Raw genomic sequence first — 20,206 nt, 5'->3', positions numbered from 1 at the left:
ACTCTTGGGACATTGCTAGCTGGGGTGAGGTGGGGTGGTTCTGATATCTTTTCACTGCTCCAAGTGTCTGATGTGTTTTATAAATGTTTTTAAGCACCTTTTAATCTGTTAGGTTTCAAATATTATCTTGTTTTGTTTTAGTTAGCTTGGGGTTGTTTTGTTTAATGGGGGTGGAGGTTAATTTAATCTGTCTGTAACTGTAAATTGCGTTTCGTGGTTTTCGTGGGTTCTTTAGTTCTGTTGTTGCCAGAAGAAAACGTTTTTTTAAGGGATAGGTTCAGGGCTGCCCCAGAAGTGGGCCCTAGCCAATAGGATGGCTGGGGCAGGTTCTATGGGGGGGGGGGCGTGTTATGCCTTGGGACACCCGATCTTAGTGATCACGGACAGAAATAGGAGTTACGCTAGGACCAGATTGTGTTATTACCGAGGAGGCAGGTTTAGTCGTCGTTTGAAGACTGTCCCTGCCTCCAAGTCTGGTCCTGACGGGAAGGATGCTAGAATCAACAAGGGAGACCCACAGGACCTTAAGGTGCTGCTGTGCAATGCCAGGTCAATGATTCACAAGACCGCTGCCATCCATGACTTAATCGTGAATGGAGGGAATTGGCCTGGCATGTGTAGCAGAGACTTGGTCGGACGAGGTGGATGGGCCTGTTCTTGCCGCTGCTTGTCCACCAGGTTTCTCTTACGCACAGCAACCCAGGTCACATGGGCAGGGAGGAGGGGTGCAGTGATTTTTAGGAAGTCATTAGCTTGCACCAGGCATCCTACCTATCAGGGAAGCCCAGTTTTCTGTGTGCATGCTCTGGACGTTGGACAATAGGGGCAGTACAGGATTCCTTTTGGTGTACCGACTTCCCTGCTGCACAAAGGATTCCCTGATTGAGCTGCTTCAGGTTGTGACGGATGTGCTCCTGGAGACACATAGTTTGGTTGCCCTAGGGGATTTTGACATCCATGCTGACACAACCTTACAAGGGGCCGCTTGGGACTTCGTGGAAAGCATGGCCTCCATGGGGCTGTACCTGAATAAATTTGGCCCAACCCATAGCCACAAACATGCCTTAGGCTTCTATTCACTTATAAGGACGTGGGTGATCTGACATACTTTATGAACAGATAGGTGGAATAGACACCATTACACAGATGGACCTTATGCATGAACTGACTAGAGAATGATCTGATCCACTGGGTCTTCTGCTTTGTTCATTTGTTGAAATTTATGAGTTACTTCTGTTGAAATTTACAATTTGATACAATGAACAGTATACCTTATTTATCTAAGAACACAACCGGTTACGTCTTGTGTGTTTATTGATTTTACTAAGTCTGAACATGCAAGTTTTAAAGTTCTACGGTAAATTTTTTAAATCATTTCTAATCTTCCACACATTTATCCCAAGCTGGCATCAGAGGCTAGCTTGCTGTCAACAAGGAACAGAGTTATCTTTGGTTCCTGGCTTGCACACATTCTCTCTCTCTCATTTTAATATAATGTTCATTTTCAAATAGCAAAGTTATATAGACAAGCAAACAAAAAGCAGAAAATAGAGAATTTCAAGTTATATACCTGTATATGATATATGCAATAATTATAGTCATTACACTGTTCAATTTTCAAAATATATCTTTCTAAATATATCTTTAAAATCTGCCATTTTAAGGCACTCTGGTAGACTTTCAATTGTGCAGCTACAATGCTGTTTTTCAAATAGATTGGGTTTTTTTGTTTTTGTTTTAAAGTGCAAATTCTAATTGTTGTAACATTTGTTATAACTGTGGGCTGCCCTAGGAGTCTTGGGTGATCAAAGGGTGTGGTAAAAAGGGAAATAAATGCCAGCTTAGATAAACTAAAAAGCATAGCCACAGGAAAGAATCACCTAGAAAGAGAAATGCGAGGGCCCAGGTCTAGGAAACATCCAAGTTACATTTGTACAGACAACAAGTGAAGTCTCATTCTTGCCTACTTGGGGCAGCTGGCATGTCGCTGCCTCTCTCATCCTCACATGAATAGTCAAATAATAATAGAACTGTAGAGTTGGAAAGGACCCTGCGGGTTGTCTAGTCCAGTGTTTCCCAACCTTGGGTCTCCAGCTGCTTTTGGACTACAACTCCCATCATCCCTAGCTAGCAGTACCAGGGGTCAGGGATGGTGGGAAATGTAGTCCGAAAACAGCTAGAGACCAAAGGTTGGGAAACAGTGATCTAGTCCAACCCCCTGCAAGGCAGGAATATTTCACCCAACATGGGGTGCACTGCTGTTATTCCTATTATTTTGCCAATGAGGAACAAAGGCTGAGAAATATGGGCCAAATACATATTCCTGCACGGGAGTGGGTTGGACTAGATGACCCTCGGGGTCCCTTCCAGTTCTATGATTCTGTGAAATGGTGGCTTGTCAAAGGCCACAGCAGAGCTTGGAATTCAGTTTGCATCTTCTTTGTCCAAATCCAGCATTGTACTCACTGGTCTTTGTAGACAATACAACCTTACTCTGTTTTTTAAAAAAGAAATTGCTGTTGAAATGGATTACTTTATGGATTCTTTAACATTGCCAGCTACGATACGATAATCTTTATTGTCATTGTCCCATACAGAACAACGAAATCAAAAAAATCGACATCAGAAATTCAAAAACCAACAAGCCTGCTATCCCAGCCTGGTTAGCCCCCTAAAAACTCTGATACCCCATAATTAAATACAATATACTCCCATAGAGACTACCTTAAAAAGGTAAAGGGACCCCTGACCAAGAGGTCCAGTCGTGACCGACTCTGGGGTTGCAGCACTCATCTCGCTTTATTGGCCGAGGGAGCAGGCGTACAGCTTCCAGGTCATGTGCCCGGCATGACTAAGCTGCTTCTGGCGAACCAGAGCAGCACATGGAAACGCTGTTTACCTTCCCGCTGGAGCGGTACCTATTTATCTACTTGCACTTTGACGTGCTTTCGAACTGCTAGGTTGGCAAAGAGCAGGGACCGAGCGATGGGAGCTCACCCCGTCGCGGGGATTCGAACCACAGACCTTCTGATTGGCAAGCCCTAGACTCTGACCCACAGCGCCACCCGTGTCCCAAGAGACTACCTTACATTGCGTTTAAAACCAAAATTGCATTTGGAGAGAAACTGTTTCTCAGGCGGCTAGTGCTAGTCTTTATAATTTCCGGGGTGCGTACTATCCTGCACTATCTCTGCAGCTATTCCTAATATTTAATTTAAGTCTATGAGGCATCTTAATGGTGGTCAAAGCTTTAATCTTGCTGCTCATAGTGGCTGCCACTGCTCCAGCCCTGTGGCCTATGATATGCGCAGGATCAAGGGGAAACCTAAGAGGTAGGATTCGGGGGGGGGGATGGAGGAGGACAGCTGCCACACCTCAAAATTAGTTTGGTGGTGCAGAAAACGTGCTCTGCATCTGCTGCTCTGAAAATTAGGAATATAGACTGCACATCACTCTATCAATAATCCAAAGGAAGGAGGGGGGCAACAGTGGGTGAGGTTTGACAGGCATGATATGGCTTGTCAATCACTGACTATGGAGCAGTGCTATAGGGCAAGACTGATCAAGCCCACACTTCTGCAACGTACAGCAATCTTCTCCTGCTGCCAACCTTCTTAGTGCTCCATTTAAACAAAAGTGAAATAACATTTCCACCTAGTGGCAACCTTGAAGAACAACCATCCCAGTTTAATTCAACAGATCTATCCTTCTAGGCATGTTACAGCTTGTGGCATGTGGGCACTGAAGACAGTTTTTCCGCAACCCAGCAATCACAAAATTAAGAGCTGGGGAAGGGCACTCACCCATTTCCTGCAGCATCACAGAACTCCTGGATTGGGGTCGTTACTGTGAGTCGGAGAGAAACCGCCAGAGATAAGAACCCAAGAAGGAGCCTTTTATGAAAGTATTGGTATTTTTTTAAAAAAAATCTAAGTCTATTGTATTTCTCAGGGACGCGGGTGGCACTGTGGGTTAAACCACAGAGCCTAGGACTTGCTGATCAGAAGGTTGGCGGTTCAAATCCCCGCGACGGGGTGAGCTCCTGTTGCTCGGTCCTGCTCCTGCCAACCTAGCAGCTCGAAAGCACGTCAAAGTGCAAGTAGATAAATAGGTACCGCTCTGGCGGGAAGGTAAACAGCATTTCCGTGCGCTGCTCTGGTTTGCCAGAAGTGGCTTAGTCATGCTGGCCACATGACCTGGAAGCTGCACGCCGGCTCCCTCGGCCAATAAAGCGAGATGAGCGCCACAACCCCAGAGTTGGTCATGACTGGACCGAATGGTCAGGGGTCCCTTTACCTATTGTATTTCTTTGCTTTTTTTTTCTTTGCTTTGCTTTTTTTGCTAACTGCCCTGAATATTTTGGACAAGCAGGATATGGATGCTTTGCACATTATTTAAAAAAAAAGAAGGCCCATTAACAAAGAACAGGCAGGTGCCACAGTCACATGTCAAGCTGAGACTAATAATAATAATAATTTATTATTTGTACCCCGCCCATCTGGCTGGGTTTCCCCAGCCACTCTGGGTGGCTTCCAACAAGGATCAAAAATACATCAAAATGTCACACATTAAAAACTTCCCTGAACAGACAAACCATGGTTTAGTTCAAACTCACTGAGTCCCAAGAAGACTGCAGCCATTCTACTTCTTCCCAGACTTTTTAGGTCAGTGCAGCAACTATCCTAAGGTTTGGGTTAGTGTGTCTGAAGCCAGGATGTGATTAAGATCTCTCCTCCATAACCAATAACTAACCATGGTTTGTCCTGTGCTTACAGGTTGTGGTTAAGATAGGGAGACCTGAACCACGATCCTGGATTCAGACAACACACTAAGCATTATCCCCCCCCCCCCTTTGCATAGAGTGAGCCAAGAAACTTCAGCTGAAATGTGAATGCCTGGCTTGCTTTCCATCCCACTGAGCAGACTTGCATACTTGGCAAAGCTCAGCAAAAAAGCCTGCCGATTTGACTTTGATTGCAGGAGCAATTTGGGATTTGATGACTCCCTGCTGGAAATAAGACTCAAAAATGGTGGGTTGATTTTAAGCTATTCATAAAGCCTAGCACAATACAGTCCTTTTAAAGTCTTTGTTCTAGGCACTTCTAAACGTGAGCATGCATTTACAAATAGACTTATGCAAATAATAAAGACTATGCAACGTAGGCTAAAATAGGATTTCTCCAGTCATCCAGAAGTTCTTTCATTCCCCAGTTAGCTAATCCAGGGGCCAAAAGCAGCCAAGGTGGAATTATGGGTTATCACCAAGGACAGGAAATAAATTGGGACCATGGTGGCTTTGTGTGTGTGTGTGTGTGTGTGTGTGTGTGTGTGTGTGTATATATATATATATATATATATATATATTCCTGTATATCTGAAGGAGCGTCTCCACCCCCATTGTTCAGCCCGGACACTGAGATCTAGCGCCGAGGGCCTTCTAGTGGTTCCCTTGCTGCGAGAAGTGAGGTTACAGGGAACCAGACAGAGGGCCTTCTTGGTAGTGGCATCCACCCTGTGGAACACCCTCCCTTCAGAAGTGAAGGAAATAAGCAGCTATCCTATCTTTAAAAGACATCTGAAGGCAGCCCTGTTTAGGGAAGCTTTAAATATTTAATGCCGTATTGTTTTTAACACTCGATTGGGAGCCACCCAGAATGGCTGGGGAAACTCAGCCAGATGGGCGGGGTATAAATCTATTATTATTATTATTATTATTATTATTATTATTATTATTATTATTATTATTATTATTTCTATATATTGGATAATACCATAAATCAGCATCCATAATTTATGCGAATCTTATGTTCACGTCATCTAGCAAAGGTGCAAAACTTCACACCTTGGCTAGCATAAGCAATTCATTCCCACAGACTTCACTCCAGATCAGCCCCACTAAGTCTGACCCCCGAGATTTTACAAGAGAACCCCCACATTCCAGCACAACTAGGCAGCATAATGTAACACCGGTCCCTGGCCCCCACATTCCCTATAGATATTTCCCTTGTTGACAGCACCAATCTGCACTGCTGTCTTCAGTTACCCCACAGAACCCTATAGCAGGTTCTTTATCTTCCTCCCCTCTCCTGCCAACTTGCCTTTCATTTTCCCCATATCAGTCTTCAAACTGTATCACTTCCTCCATCCTATCTACTCACTTCTTTAACTTTTGTTGAGCTGCCGATTGGTTGATTCCTACCCAGTTAGGATTGCTAGCCAGCCTTTAACCATAGTCTGTTGTTGGCTTACATCTCTTGGCTCGTTAGGGAGCCACAATCCAGGGTCGAGGTGCAATGGTATGCAAAGCTTAATTATAACTTCCAGGTTTATTTCTCAATAATAATAATAATAATAATATATTATTTCTACCCTGCCCATCTGGGCGGCTTCCAATCGAGTGTTAAAAACAATACAGCATTAAATATTAAAAACTTCCCTGAACAGGGCTGCCTTCAGATGTCAGGTAGTTGTTTATCTCTTTAACATCTGATGGGAGGGCGTTCCACAGGGCGGGCGCAACTACCGAGAAGGCCCTCTGTCTGGTTCCCTGTAACCTCACTTCTCGCAATGAGGGAAGTGCCAGAAGGCCCTCGGCGCTGGACTTCAGTGTCCGGGCTGAACGATGGGGGTGGAGATGCTCCTTCAGGTATACAGGACAAAGGCCGTTTAGGGCTTTAAAGGTCAGCACCAACACTTTGAATTGTGCTCGGAAACGTACTGGGAGCCAATGCAGATCTCTCAGGACCAGGGGAGGGAGGAATGAAGCAGGAGTGAGCAGGCAGCATGCACAAGCATACTGCTCATACACAATAACCCATGGTACCCCAGGAACCCAAGGCTATTCTCACATGCAAACGTGGCTCTAATTCATGCATTATCTTAGAAGCATGGTTGCTGCCTCAAAATATCCTGCTTGTAGCTGCATCAGCGCTATGTGTATGTTTGGATCCTGGATCATGTAGGTGTGGGAATGTTCAGGGAGACAGGAGAGGATATATTGTTTAATAATATCCTTCCTAATATGCGTTAGCAAGTTCTATAACTTAGCAGAGTTCTAACATTCCCCTTTTTAAAGACACAGCGGTTAGCTTGTTTCAGGCTAGTTTCAGCCTCTCAATATAAGATTCCTGGTAATCCCCTTTACTTCCCCTTAAAAAGAATAGTCACGACACAATATTGTGTAAAAAGTATAAAAGACGTTTACTCACATTCAGTTTACAGATGGATCACTGAAGGCAGACTTAGGTTCCAAAAGTATATACACGCGGAATCTATCCCATAAGGAGATAGTTCCTTTGTCCTCCCTTGGCTGGAAGCCAAGAGAGCATCTCAAGCTAAGGAGATGTTGCTTCTTCGAGGAATGGAGTCAGAGAGAGAGATGGCTGCTTGCGCTGTGCTATTTTGTTACCTGCAAAGGTAAGGCAATGCCCACCTTTGGTCACATGTAGAGGAGGTTTGTCCCAGCCCAGGAGGAAACAGGAAGTTTTCTACTGGCTGGTGCAAACATCCCCATTCACATCCCACAGTAGGCACTTTCCACAAGAACGTGAACAGCCTCTGTGGAGGGGACAGAGAGTGGCATATGTCCACGAGATCCTAACATCCATGCCTCACTGCTAACGCACTACTCACAGTACAAATGCAATGAGCTACAAGAAGACTATAGGGACACAGGTGGCGCTGTGGGTTAAACCACAGAGCTTAGGACTTGCCGATGAGAAGGTTGGCGGTTCAAATCCCCGCGACGGGGTGAGCTCCTGTTATTCAGTCCCTGCTCCTGCCAACCTAGCAGTTCGAAAGCACGTCAAAATGCAAGTAGATAAATAGGTACCGCTCCGGTGGGAAGGTAAACGGCGTTTCCGTGCGCTGCTCTGGTTCACCAGAAGCAGGCCACATGACCTGGAAGCTGTACGCCGGCTCCCTCGGCCAATAAAGCGAGATGAGCGCCGCAACCCCAGAGTCCTCCGCGACTGGACCTAATGGTCAGGGGTCCCTTTACCGCTACCTTTACAAGAAGACAAGTGGGGGGGGGGGTTCTAGGGAAAATGTGCCTGAGGGGGAGGGGCATGACACCAAAGCTGGGTGGTGAGGCCAGGTCAGCTGCTTGACATTCCCTTCCCCTCTCAAACACCTACCGGAGAGCTGCTGCCCAGGTGAAGAGGCCTCACTCCCCCACCCCCACCCGGGGCTTTGGGAAGGGGGCAGCAGAGCTCCAGGATCCTGTCACAGCACTGTGACTCCTTCCCTAACCTGGGCAACTGCTTCCAGGGCTTGGGGAAGGAGGCGTGATGCTCTGGCGGGGTCTAAGAGGACTCCCGCCTCCTTCCCCTCTCCAAAAAAGGTGGCAGTTCTGCGTAGCATTGCATACCTCCAGGTAAAAAAAGCACTCAGGAAGACCAGAATGATTCAGTTACAAATCCTCTACCCCGTGGGTAGGCAAGCTAAGGTCTGGGGGCTGGATCCGGTCCAATCGGCTTCTAAATCCGGCCCACGGATGGTCCAGGAATCAGAGAATTTTTATATAAAATGTATCTCTGGGTTATTTGTGGGGCATAGGAATTGGTTCATTTTTTTTTTCAAAACATGGTCCAGCCCCCCCACAGAAGGTCTGAGGGACAGTAGACCGGCCCCCTGCTGAAAAAGTTTGCTGACCCCTGAACTGTCTACCCCAATGCCCAACCACATGTGTGTCCGATTTTCCCAAACAGCTGGTGCCATTTCACTGATGGGGCCTCAACATTTTTTGTTTCCCATCAGTGAAATAGCAGCAGCTGTTTTGGAAAATGGAACATAGATGTGGTTGGGCACCAGCTGTTTTAAATAAAGGGACACATTCCAGCTCACCTGTAACATTCTAGAAGTTGTTCAGCTACAACCTCCACCATCCCTGACCACACGCTGAAGGGAGCTGGAGTTCACCAAATTATGGAGGGCCACAGGTCCCGCACACCTGGCCTAAAGTAAACACTTCCTTGACAGCTCAGCTGGTTAGAGTATAGCGCTGGCAATGCCAAAGTTGCAGGTTTGATGCCCGTTTGGGACAACTGCATATGCCTTCCAACTCTGCTGTTATGGAGAAAAATAATGCCAATGCACAATGGCTCCAAAACAGCCTTCCAATTTTGTTATCCTTCATATTCCCACATTTTTAATCTCAAGAGCAGAGCTTAGCATTCCTCTTCATAAAGAACCACGCGGAAAGATTGTTTTTGCAGTGAGCTCTTAATTCACTGCTCCACTGAAGCAGCTAATTATATTTAATATATCTAATTCTAACACTAACCCGTGTACATCCTCACACCTGATTTAAGCTGTCAGTTGTCCTGTCAGTCTTATGACTCATCTCTTCCCCTTTCTAGTCCCTTGCCTGCCCCAACTTTCCTCCACATTCTCCACAATCTTCTTAAATATCTCTTGGAGACGCTTGCACCACATGCTCGCCCTTGGAGTCTCATTGTCAAAGCACATGGCATAGCATATTAGAGAAAACGAAAAAGGAAAGCCACAGGAAAGGGAACAAGGGAACAAAAAGAGATTAATGAAGGGCAAGGACGAGATATGATGTGCAGTCAGGAGAGGAGAGAGGAGATAATAAAAACCTGCAGGATTAAACTATGTCGGGACTTTTTCCAAAAACTGACTTTTGCCCCTGGAGGATAATGCTTCCTACGTTTAGCATTTTATTGATAAAAGTCAGAAGCTGCACTTTCCTCAAGTCTACAGAATGGAAAGGAGACAGAACTAGTCTCTGCTGCTGAAAGCTGGACTTTCTTTGTGGAAGATTACTCTTTTCTTAAGTTCAGGAAAGAACAGGCAACTTCCACTGCAAAGACAGCAAAGCATTTGAAAAGGGTTGGGCTGTTCAGAATGGCACAGTTACCATATTATTCGCTCTATAAGACACAACAAGAAAAAATATATTCTGAATCTCAGAAGCCAGAACACCAAGAGGGATCGCTGTGCAGTGAAAGCAGCAATCCCTCTTGCTGTTCTGGCTTCTGGGATAGCTGTGCAGCCTGCATTCGCTCCATAAGACGCACACACATTTCCCCTTACTTTTTAGGAGGGAAAAAGTGAGTCTTATAGACCAAAAAATACGGTAAGCAGGGGAAGGCCTTGCACTGTGCTAGGCAGTTTGTGTCACACCTTGTGTACCATTATAGTCGCTGTGCCCTGGTTATACCTAGACTGGACTACTGCAATGTTCTCCCCATGGGCCTGCCTTAAGAGACAGTTCAGAAACCACAACTGGTATAAAATTTGGCTGCTAACTTGTTACCAGGAATGTGGCAGTCAGAGCAGATCGCATGGATATTATACCAACTTCATTGCTTACATATTAATTTCCAGGCTTAATTTAAAGTGCTGGTATTTGCCAAGTCCTAATAGCCTGGGGCCAGGTGATCTTAAGAACTGTCTCACCTGCTTGGGCTGCAAGATTACTTTGGAGGTGCTGCTCTCTGAGCCATCTTTATTCGACTGGCGGAGACTTCTTGGTGGTGGTTCCAGAACTATGAAATTACCTCCCTGGAAAGATCCAACAGGCTCCTTTTCTTCCAGCTTTAAGATTGGTTTTGAAAACTGTTCCTTCCCTACTGTTTTATTTGCTTTTATCGACACTGATTGTTTCCCGCCCTAAAAATACATATTAACTGTATTGTTTTATATATGCAGAAAAGTGGGATATAAAGGAACTGAATAATAATAATCAATAGTTGCCTGAATGATGATCCATGTTTGTTTATTACATTTTAAACCATGTTTTATAGTGTACAGAGGCTTGATATAGTGTGATGGCAGTATATAACATCGCCCGGCTGTGAGTGAGAAGGCCGCTCCCTGCAAGGCCCATTCCACCTGGCCTAGGTGACGGGGCCCACACTCACCCAGGCCTACTACGTTAAATATGCATTCTGTAGTTGACCTCCTTTGTAATGTTTAACTTTGAAATCTTCAAGATAATATTTTAGTTTTCTGTTATGTTGCTTTGACTGTATACTCTATATTTGACTTTCTTCAGATGGTTTGATTTATGTCTTGTTGATTTCATATGCTGTAAACTGCTTTGAGATTTTTCTTAAAAATACAAAGCGGTATAGAAATTAAACAAATAAACAAATAAAAATAGATACAATATAGATAGAATATTAACACAGCCAGCCACCCACTGCAGCAATCAGTGGAGCCAACTTGAGTAAAATGGGGGCGGGGGAGCAGATAAGCCCCGCCCTGCATAATTGATCAAATGACACGGTGTACGCACACCATTTGAATGGCAATGCCCATTAATTTTGGGAGGGCCTGGCCCCCTCAAAAAAAATTGGGGGGTGGGAGTGTAGATCACTAAGAGTTGGCTGCTATGTTGTCTTTTTAAATAATTTGTAAAAAGTCCCCATTCTTCTTTAAAGTCACAGTTGAATGAACTGGACTCCTTGGCAGGTTTTGTATAAACATACACAAATTTATTGCTTGATAACATGGTAGTGTGATAGGAATTTTGAGGTCTTAGATATATGTTAAAGGTTCATAATTGTACCAACCAAGCACATACATAGATCAGCACAGGAAGACCGACCTGGAACCATTTTGATTCCCAAACTGTCCCAAACTGACCAAATGTTTTCTCTACAAGGTCAAAATGGGAAACCTCCCCATTGTCTCTTTCCTCACAAATCCTGTCTTAAGGGCACATTTAAGATATGAATAGGGTGTGAACCTGTGACATGGCTCAGGAACTAAGTATTTATCATTACGAAAGACTGGCCAGGCTACCCAGGTAATCCAATCAAGTAACCTGCCAGACAGGAGAAAAACAACATTCTAATTTCTGTTTTAAGACCGCCTTTTCTTTGATGTAGGTATGATGTATCTGAGGGGTGGTCTTAGGTTACACCCCTTCTGTGATGTATGCATGATGTTTCTGGGGGTGGTCTTGATCTACAGGGTGGCAATTTCAAAAGTCTTTATAAGGCCTTGCGCACCATTTTTCGGGGTTCCTCCTCTCTCCTGCAGGTGAGGGGAGCACCCTGTTGGCAACAGTTCAATAAAGATCAAGCTTATTAGCTGCTTTTGAAGAAGAGAAGAGTTTGGATTTGATATCCCGCCTTTCACTCCCTTTAAGGAGTCTCAAAGCGGCTAACATTCTCCTTTCCCTTCCTCCCCCACAACAAACACTCTGTGAGGTGAGTGGGGCTGAGAGACTTCAGAGAAGTGTGACTGACCCAAGTTCACCCAGCAGTTGCATGTGGAGGAGCGGAGACTCGAACCCGGTTCCCCAGATTAGAAGACTACCGCTCTTAACCACTACACCACACTGGCTCAATTTGCTTCTCAATATTCTCTGGTTGGCCTCTGTTGTCTTCTCCTACCAATAGGGAACCTATGTAAGGACTCTATATGGGCTCTTGGATACCCCATAAGGGAAAAGGGCAATTTTTGTTTACAACAGTAGACAGATAATGTAAGGATTCGTATAATTTTATAACATCCAGAGAATAATACGTGTTGAGAAATCAGAGAGGGGAGCTGAGGGAAGTCTTTGGAGGAGGGGAGGGAGGGTTTGAGGGGATGGGGGGAGAATGAAAATGATATGTTTGGATATGCTGTTGTGTGGAAATTGTTAATAAAAACATTAAAAAAAAAATAGTTGGCTGCTATGGCATCAATAGAAAACATTCAGCAGGGTGTTCACAGTAAATGGAAGGCTCACTATCCAGAAGATTTTTTTAAAAAGTTCCAAAACAGACATTGCTCCCTCAATAGCCCAAAAATAATTCAAGTCAGTCCAGCATGTGTGTGTGTGTTTTTACTTGCTTTTTAATCACCTCCCCCACAATAAAAAGGGCTTTTTTGCAGAGCTAGCCGACCTGACGAGTCCGCGACCAGAATGAGGAGGAGTACCAGGAAGAATGGATGAAAATTAATGATTATTTAGTTAAATACGTTAAGTTAAATTAATTGGGAAGAGCTTGCAAATACCAGTTAGGTTTAGGATTTAAATATGTAATGTGACGAATTATGTTGAATGTTGAATGGGGAAGAAAGAACGACGTTAAGTGATTAAGTTAAGATTCTAAGAATTTTGATTTGGAAAACCGTTAAAATGATATGCATTGAAATTCAATTAGGGGGATAACGAGGAAGTCACTTAACAACGTTAATAAGTTTTCATAAGGTTAGATTCATGTTTGTTTGTTTATTTATTTGTTAGTGTGTTTACAATTTTGTGAAAATCAATAAAAAAAATTGGGGGGAGGGCTTTTTTGAGTGGGTGGGAGGGGTTTTTTTTGCAAAGTCTGGCGTGAAGCCCAGCTACTGCGTATCAGAGGAGGCTGGTCCTCAAGAGATAGTCTGGCTTCCCTCCCCTCAGGGAGAAGAACTGCAGCAAAAGCAGAGCAGGGAGCTGGCAAAAGTTAACCTGCTCTGCAGTTGCTCCTTAAGCTGCTAGGGTTTCTCCCCTACCCCGTCCGGGCTCCAGGGCTGTAATGCACTCTGCACATGCTCAGGCGACCTCTCGACTCTCAGGAGTGCGAGCCACCCCCCCCCCAAAAAAAAAAACAACACAGAGACACTCGCCTCCAAGTAATACAGATCCTGCGTGGTGATCTGCGAATCCAGGTAATCCTCATAGGTGTTGAACTGGGTGAGGATGTGGTCCAAAGTGGCGCTGGCGTCTTCGCCCTCGATGCCCGCCATCGCCGACGCTGCGCAGGCTCAGAGGCCGCGGCGTCCCTGGCAACCGTCTCCCTGCCGCGGGGAAGCCCCGCCCACTCTCCTCCCAGCAGCCAATCGGCTCGGCGGTACTGGTGGCTGGCCACGCCCTCTGCGTCGAAGCGACCAATCGCTCGCCAGCGCTTTTCTTATGAATGGAACCCGAAGAGTCAGCCCGCGTAACTGATAGCATTTGGTTTGAGCGCTCAGCTCCCCGGTGTGTTGTTTTTTTAAGGGCTGCATTCTGTAGCAGTTTCTATTCTCCGCAATTATTCTTTTCTCCGCGGTACGTCCCGTTCTGCCTTCAGTGGACCTTCCTCCCACCTGTATATCATAGAATCGTCGAGCTGGAAAGGGACCCCTAGAGCATGGATAGGCAAACTAAGGCCCGGGGGCCGGATCCGGACCAATCGCCTTCTAAATCTGGCCCGCAGACGGTCTGGGAATGAGGATGTTTTTACATGAGTAAAAACAAAACAAAAAAAATTCCTTCCAGTAGCACCTTAAAGACCAACTAAGTTAGTTCTTGGTATGAGCTTTCGTGTGCATGCACACTTCTTCAGATACACTGAAACAGAAGTTTCCAGACCCTTCTATATAGTGAGAAGGTGGGGAGGGGTATTACTCAGAAGGGTGGTGGGAATGGGTGATTGGCAGATAGCTGTGATGAGCCTGTTGACGACTCTTAACGACTGCAATAGGTCTTACAGGAAAAAGCAAGGGGTGAGAAGGTGAAAAATGGCTTTGTCATGTATAATGAGATAAGAATCCAAGGTCTTTGTTCAGACCAGGACTCTCCATGGTTTTAAGTTTGGTGATAAGTTGCAATTCAGCAGCTTCTCTTTCCAGTCTATTTCTGAAATTCCTTTGTAGTAAAACAGCTACTTTGAGATCTTGTATAGAATGTCCTGGGAGATTGAAGTGTTCTCCTACTGGTTTCTCTGTCTTGTGATTCCTGATGTCTGATTTATGTCCGTTTATTCTTTGGCGTAAGGTCTGGCCTGTTTGTCCAATCACAAGACAGAGAAACCAGTAGGAGAACACTTCAATCTCCCAGGACATTCTATACAAGATCTCAAAGTAGCTGTTTTACTACAAAGGAATTTCAGAAATAGACTGGAAAGAGAAGCTGCTGAATTGCAACTTATCACCAAACTTAAAACCATGGAGAGTCCTGGTCTGAACAAAGACCTTGGATTCTTATCTCATTATACATGACAAAGCCATTTTTCACCTTCTCACCCCTTGCTTTTTCCTGTAAGACCTATTGCAGTCGTTAAGAGTCGTCAACAGGCTCATCACAGCTATCTGCCAATCACCCATTCCCACCACCCTTCTGAGTAATACCCCTCCCCACCTTCTCACTATATAGAAGGGTCTGGAAACTTCTGTTTCAGTGTATCTGAAGAAGTGTGCATGCACACGAAAGCTCATACCAAGAACTAACTTAGTTGGTCTTTAAGGTGCTACTGGAAGGAATTTTTTTTGTTTTGTTTTGACTATGGCAGACCAACACGGCTACCTATCTGTAACTTTACATGAGTAGAATGTGTCCTTTTATTTAAAATGCATCTTTGGGTTATTTGTGGGGCCTGCCTGGTGTTTTTACATGAGTAGAATGTGTGGTTTTATTTAAAATGCATATCTGGGGTATTTATGTGGCATAGGAATTCGTTCATTTCCCCCCAAAAAATATAGTCCGGCCCCCCACAAGGTCTGAGGAACAGTGGACCGGCCCCCTGTTGAGAACATTTGTTGACCCCTGCCCTAGAGTCATCTAGACCAACCTCCTGCAATGCCGGAATCTCAACTAAAGCATCCATGAGAGATGGCCACCTAACCTCTGCTAAAATCCCTCCAAGGAGGGAGCCCACAACCTCTCGAGGAAGAGCTCTTACTGTCAGAAAGTTATTTCTGATGTTTAGTTTTATCTCTTTAGTACCCTGTGCAGCCTGAGCCAATGCATAGTTAAGTGAATCTCAGGATAGGGCCCACTGTCTTCATGGGGGTTGCACTCAAGCAATAGCTCAGTCCTATGGAAGTCGGGTGCACCTAACCTATGGGGGGGGGTGGAATCAATGGGTTTTGACACACCTTACCCTGCAGAAAACCTGCCTGAAAGGATGCAACCCAATGCATACTTAAAGGTAAAGGGACCCCTGACAGTTAAGTCAAGTCGCGAACGACTCTGGGGTTGTGGCGTTCATCTCACTTTACAGGTCAAGGGAGCTGATGTTTTTCCACAGCTGATGTTTTTCTGGGTCATGTGACCAAGCCGCTTCTGGTGCAATGGAACACAGACACCAGAGCAGCACACGGAAATGCTGTTTACCTTACTGCCGGAACAGTACCTATTAATCCACTTGCACTTTTTGGCATGCTTTCAAACTGTTAGGTTGGCAGGAGCTGGGACAGAGAAATGGGAGCTCACCCCATTGTGGGGATTCGAACCGCCGACCATCTGATCAGCAAGCCCAAGGCTCAGAGGTTTAGACCACAGCACCACCCACATACTTAATTGGTATACTTAGGCAAAGGTAAAGGGACCCTTGACCATTAGGTCCAGTCGTGGATGACTCTGGGGTTGCGGTGCTCATCTCGCTTTATTGGCCGAGGGAGCCAGCGTACAGCTTCCGGGTCATGTGGCCAGCATGACTAAGCCACTTCTGGTGAACCAGAGCAGCACACGGAAACGCCATTTACCTTCCCGCTGGAGCTGTACCTATTTATCTACTTGCACTTTGATGTGCTTTCGAACTGCTAGGTTGGCAGGAGCTGGGACAGAGCAACGGGAGCTCACCCCGTTGTGGGGATTCAAACCACCGACCTTCTGATTAGCAAGCCCTAGGCTCTGTGGTTTAACCCATAAATCCCATACAAGTTCTAAGTAAACACGCCTATGTAAGAGTGGTACCTCCCAACGCATAAACCAGGGGTAGGCAACCTAAGGCCCATGGGCCACAAGCGACCCACGGGGGTCATTTAATTGGCCCCCGAACCAATCCGCCCGCTTGGCGAGTTCCCTTGCACTGCGCTAAACCAGCACGGCGCAGGGACTTGCTTCCGCGGGGCCGGAAATCGCGTATGCGCAGATGCAGACACTGGAAATAGCGGGCGCTCATGTGCGTGCACAATCTGGCTCACAGAGGGATCTCCGCTGGAGTGAAGCGGTCCAAGTGAGGTGAACCTTGCCGATCCCTGACAAAAACTGAGTGTCAGGCTTCATCAGTGACATACCAATTCCTTACGGAAGATCATCACTTTTTGTGCCGTATTGGAGAACTGCTTAGCTCAAAGCACGCTGTGACCGTTGGCTGTTTATTTATTTAATAAGGTTATTTTTAACCTGCTTCTCAGTTGAAGATTCCCAAGGCAGAGCACAATTAAAATTGATTTGCTGACGCTGAAGTATTAAGGAAACTTTTTGTAGTTTCCCGCATTGTGGTTCAGAGCTGGGCTGCCTCACCTAGAGGCAAGTTGAGGCAACTGCCTCGGGTGGCAAGAGCCACAGGGGCAGCAGATCTAGCCTTCAAAAGTGCTTTGCCTGGCGCTGCTACTGCGGTGGTGGTAACAACATGTGCAGTGCACATCCTGGAGGCCAGATCTGTCAGTTACTCGGCAGCCCCCCCCCCCACCATGTGCCGCCTTAACAGTGGCCTCTCAGCGAATAGGAGGTGCTGCTGGTCTCCTCACACCCCAGTGGGGAAATAACAGGGGCTGCCCTTTGGAGTCTCCTGGGCTCTGATTCAGAGCAGGCCCCTTCTCCCCCCTGTGCCTGTGAATACTTTCTTTATCCTGAGCAAACTGTTTTGTATGACTGGCTTTTCAGACTGATGAAGCATGTAGCGAAACCTGTAATATCTCCGGAGAACAGGTCTCCTTTTGCCCACTTGTGTTATTCTCACCAGGGCGGTGGCTTTGATTTGCCTTCCTGTGGTTGATCCACGCATACGGCTTTGTGTTTCCAACTCAAGACCCACTGAAGAACATCTCATCCAGTTCAATCTTTGAAAAAACAGCTTTGAAAAACTTTTTCATATTCTCCAGTGTGCTACCCTTGCCATTGTGGCGGCACGGGGTTGCCATTCTGTGACTGGACTTACGCTACTTGTTGAACGGTTCATTTATCCAGTCTGTATAACGTTTATTGCACATGTAACTTGTTAAGATACAGTTGTACATTTATCCACTCCATGTTTTCAGTATCTCCAGGTTTTGTTTTGCACATGGCACCTTAGTATGTTTGTTGCTTGAATGGTTACAAGTCTCTCTCTATTCTAGTTATTATTCTAGTAAATTTGGTTTTATACTTATAAGCCAGTTTGTGGTGTTGTCGTTTTGTTGCATTATTATTACTGTCACCACATTTGATACTTTGTGTATATTCCTGTCCCTCCCCCCCCCCCCAATGCAATGGCCTTTGATTCCCACTTTAATATTGGGTAAGGTCGATTTGATTCCTGCTCCGCTTGTTATTCACTCATCCCTTCTTCCTTGGCAGGGACGCCATATTGTGGTTCGCCCAGTGGCGTAGCGTGGGGGGTGCAGGGTGGCCGGCCGCACCGGGCGCAACATCTGGGGGTTAGGGTTAGGGGGTGCAAATCCACGGGTTAGGGGGCGCAAATCCATGGGTTAGGGGGCGCAAATTACTTGCCTTGCCCCGGGTGCTGACAACCCACGCTACGCCACTGGGTTTGCCTAAGGTGCCGAAATTTACTGGGCTGGTCCTAATTCAGAGTTGCAAGCTCAGAAGTAAGCCCCATTGAATTCAATGGGGTTAACTCCCAAGCCAGTGGGTATAGGATTGCATCCCCAATTTTGGTGAGCTGCCCGGATCCTTAAGTGTGGCGCTTTTTTCTGTTACCTTCTTAGTCTACATCCAGGTATTTTAGTTCTATAATAAGATACCATAATGCACATTTCTTTCCTTTTAAAGCTCTCTCTAGAAATTAAAAGAATAAAACCAAAAGGCTAGGCACCAGAAACAAGTGTCTTACTCACGGCTGATATTGCCAGAGCCTGAGACAAAAAAATTTTCAAAGGGCTCACACACGCTGCTTGATGGTTAAAATATAATAATAAATTAACACAGGGCTGGGGGAGTAGCTGGATTGTGGTCCGTTGGCTCCATTTTTTGTAGACCTTAACTGGGTGAAATATCCAACTAATTTAAACTTTGAGCATGCCAGTTAATAGACTCCATCCATTTATTTCAATGGGTCTCCTCTGAGCTTGATTAGCATAGAATATAATCCATTGTGCTTGTTGATTGCTGGGGTTCTTGCAGCTAGAGATGGACCAGGTGGAGCTCAGTTTGATTCAGGAAAGTACACCTGATGTTTAAAACTGAAAAGCTGCATCCTCTGGATCACTCAACACAGATAAGCGACGTATGTTTTAACAATAAAGAGATCCAATGCACTCTGGTCTTAAACCTTCAAAGACCATTACAGGGATTCTAGTGAAACAAAACAAAAATGCAGATAACTCAAGTCATCTACCAACTCCTAGGTGCCTTTTCCTCCCCCAATTAAATATTTGAGGGGCCCAGGGGCCCCCAAAGCTGATGTGCATTGCCATTCATATATATGTGTGCCATGGCATGTGATTATGTGGGGCAGTATTTGGGACGCGGGTGGCGCTGTGGGTTACACCACAGAGCCTAGGACTTGCCGATGAGAAGGTCGGCGGTTTGAATCCCTGCGACAGGGTGAGCTCCCGTTGTTCAGTCCCTGCTCCTGCCAACCTAGCAGTTCGAAAGCACATCAAAGTGCAAGTAGATAAATAGGTACCGCTCCGGCGGGAAGGTAAATGGCGTTTCTGTGCTCTGCTCTGGTTCACCAGAAGCAGCTTAGTCATGCTGGCCACATGACCCGGAAGCTGTACTCCGGCTCCCTCGGCCACTAAAGCGAGATGAGCGCCGCAACCCCAGAGCCGGCCACGACTAGACCTAATGGTCAGGGGTCCCTTTACCTTTACCTTTATTTTATTCAAGTTGGCACCCCTGCTTCAATTATTCCCCAGATCTGCCATCTCTAGGAGGCAGACTGCCCCAGCCTGTCTAATGGTAGGGCCAGCTTTGTTCCCCAGATGCAAACTTCCTGGAGGTGCCATCAGAAGTCTCACACACGGCTCTCTTCCAGCATAACAGTTCAACAATCTAATTTCAAAGTCTCAAGGAGCTCTCCTGAGCGACAGCATCCACCATTTGCCTTCCCAAGAGCTTCCCTAAGGAGCAAGTTGAATCTTCGCCCTGCCTGATCAGTACCGGAGAGATTTTTCTCTTACCGTCTGATGGTCTGGAAGCATGTGGCGAGGATAACCTGATGTGACTTTTTCTCTCTTGTAGCTTTCTCTTCCTGTTATTAGTGTAACTCACGCTGCAAGTGTTTGCGCAAAAATATGGGAGAAAGCCCCATGAAGGCTAGCTGAAAGGTAACTAATGAGCTTAGGAAAAGGGCCACCTTTTGTGGTAGGTTTTTAGTTACAGCCGCAC

At 45.8% G+C, this 20,206-nt stretch overlaps 1 protein-coding gene across 1 annotated transcript in view; it reads right to left on the bottom strand.

Moving 5' to 3' along the window:
- CFAP299 (cilia and flagella associated protein 299) overlaps positions 1–13,741 on the bottom strand; it is a 353,732-nt gene extending 339,991 nt beyond the window's left edge. The window contains exon 1 of the mRNA XM_079991227.1: positions 13,576–13,741. Within this exon, the coding sequence (XP_079847353.1) occupies positions 13,576–13,695 (120 nt within the window). The 5' untranslated portion in view covers positions 13,696–13,741. The remainder of the gene's footprint in view (positions 1–13,575) is intronic.
- Positions 13,742–20,206: the final 6,465 nt, after the last annotated feature.

The sequence above is a fragment of the Podarcis cretensis genome (genome assembly GCF_951804945.1).
Source record: "Podarcis cretensis genome assembly, chromosome: 9".
Lineage (NCBI taxonomy): Eukaryota > Metazoa > Chordata > Lepidosauria > Squamata > Lacertidae > Podarcis > Podarcis cretensis.
Note: the sequence above shows the minus strand (reverse complement) of the source record. Positions and strands in the feature narration are given on the sequence as shown.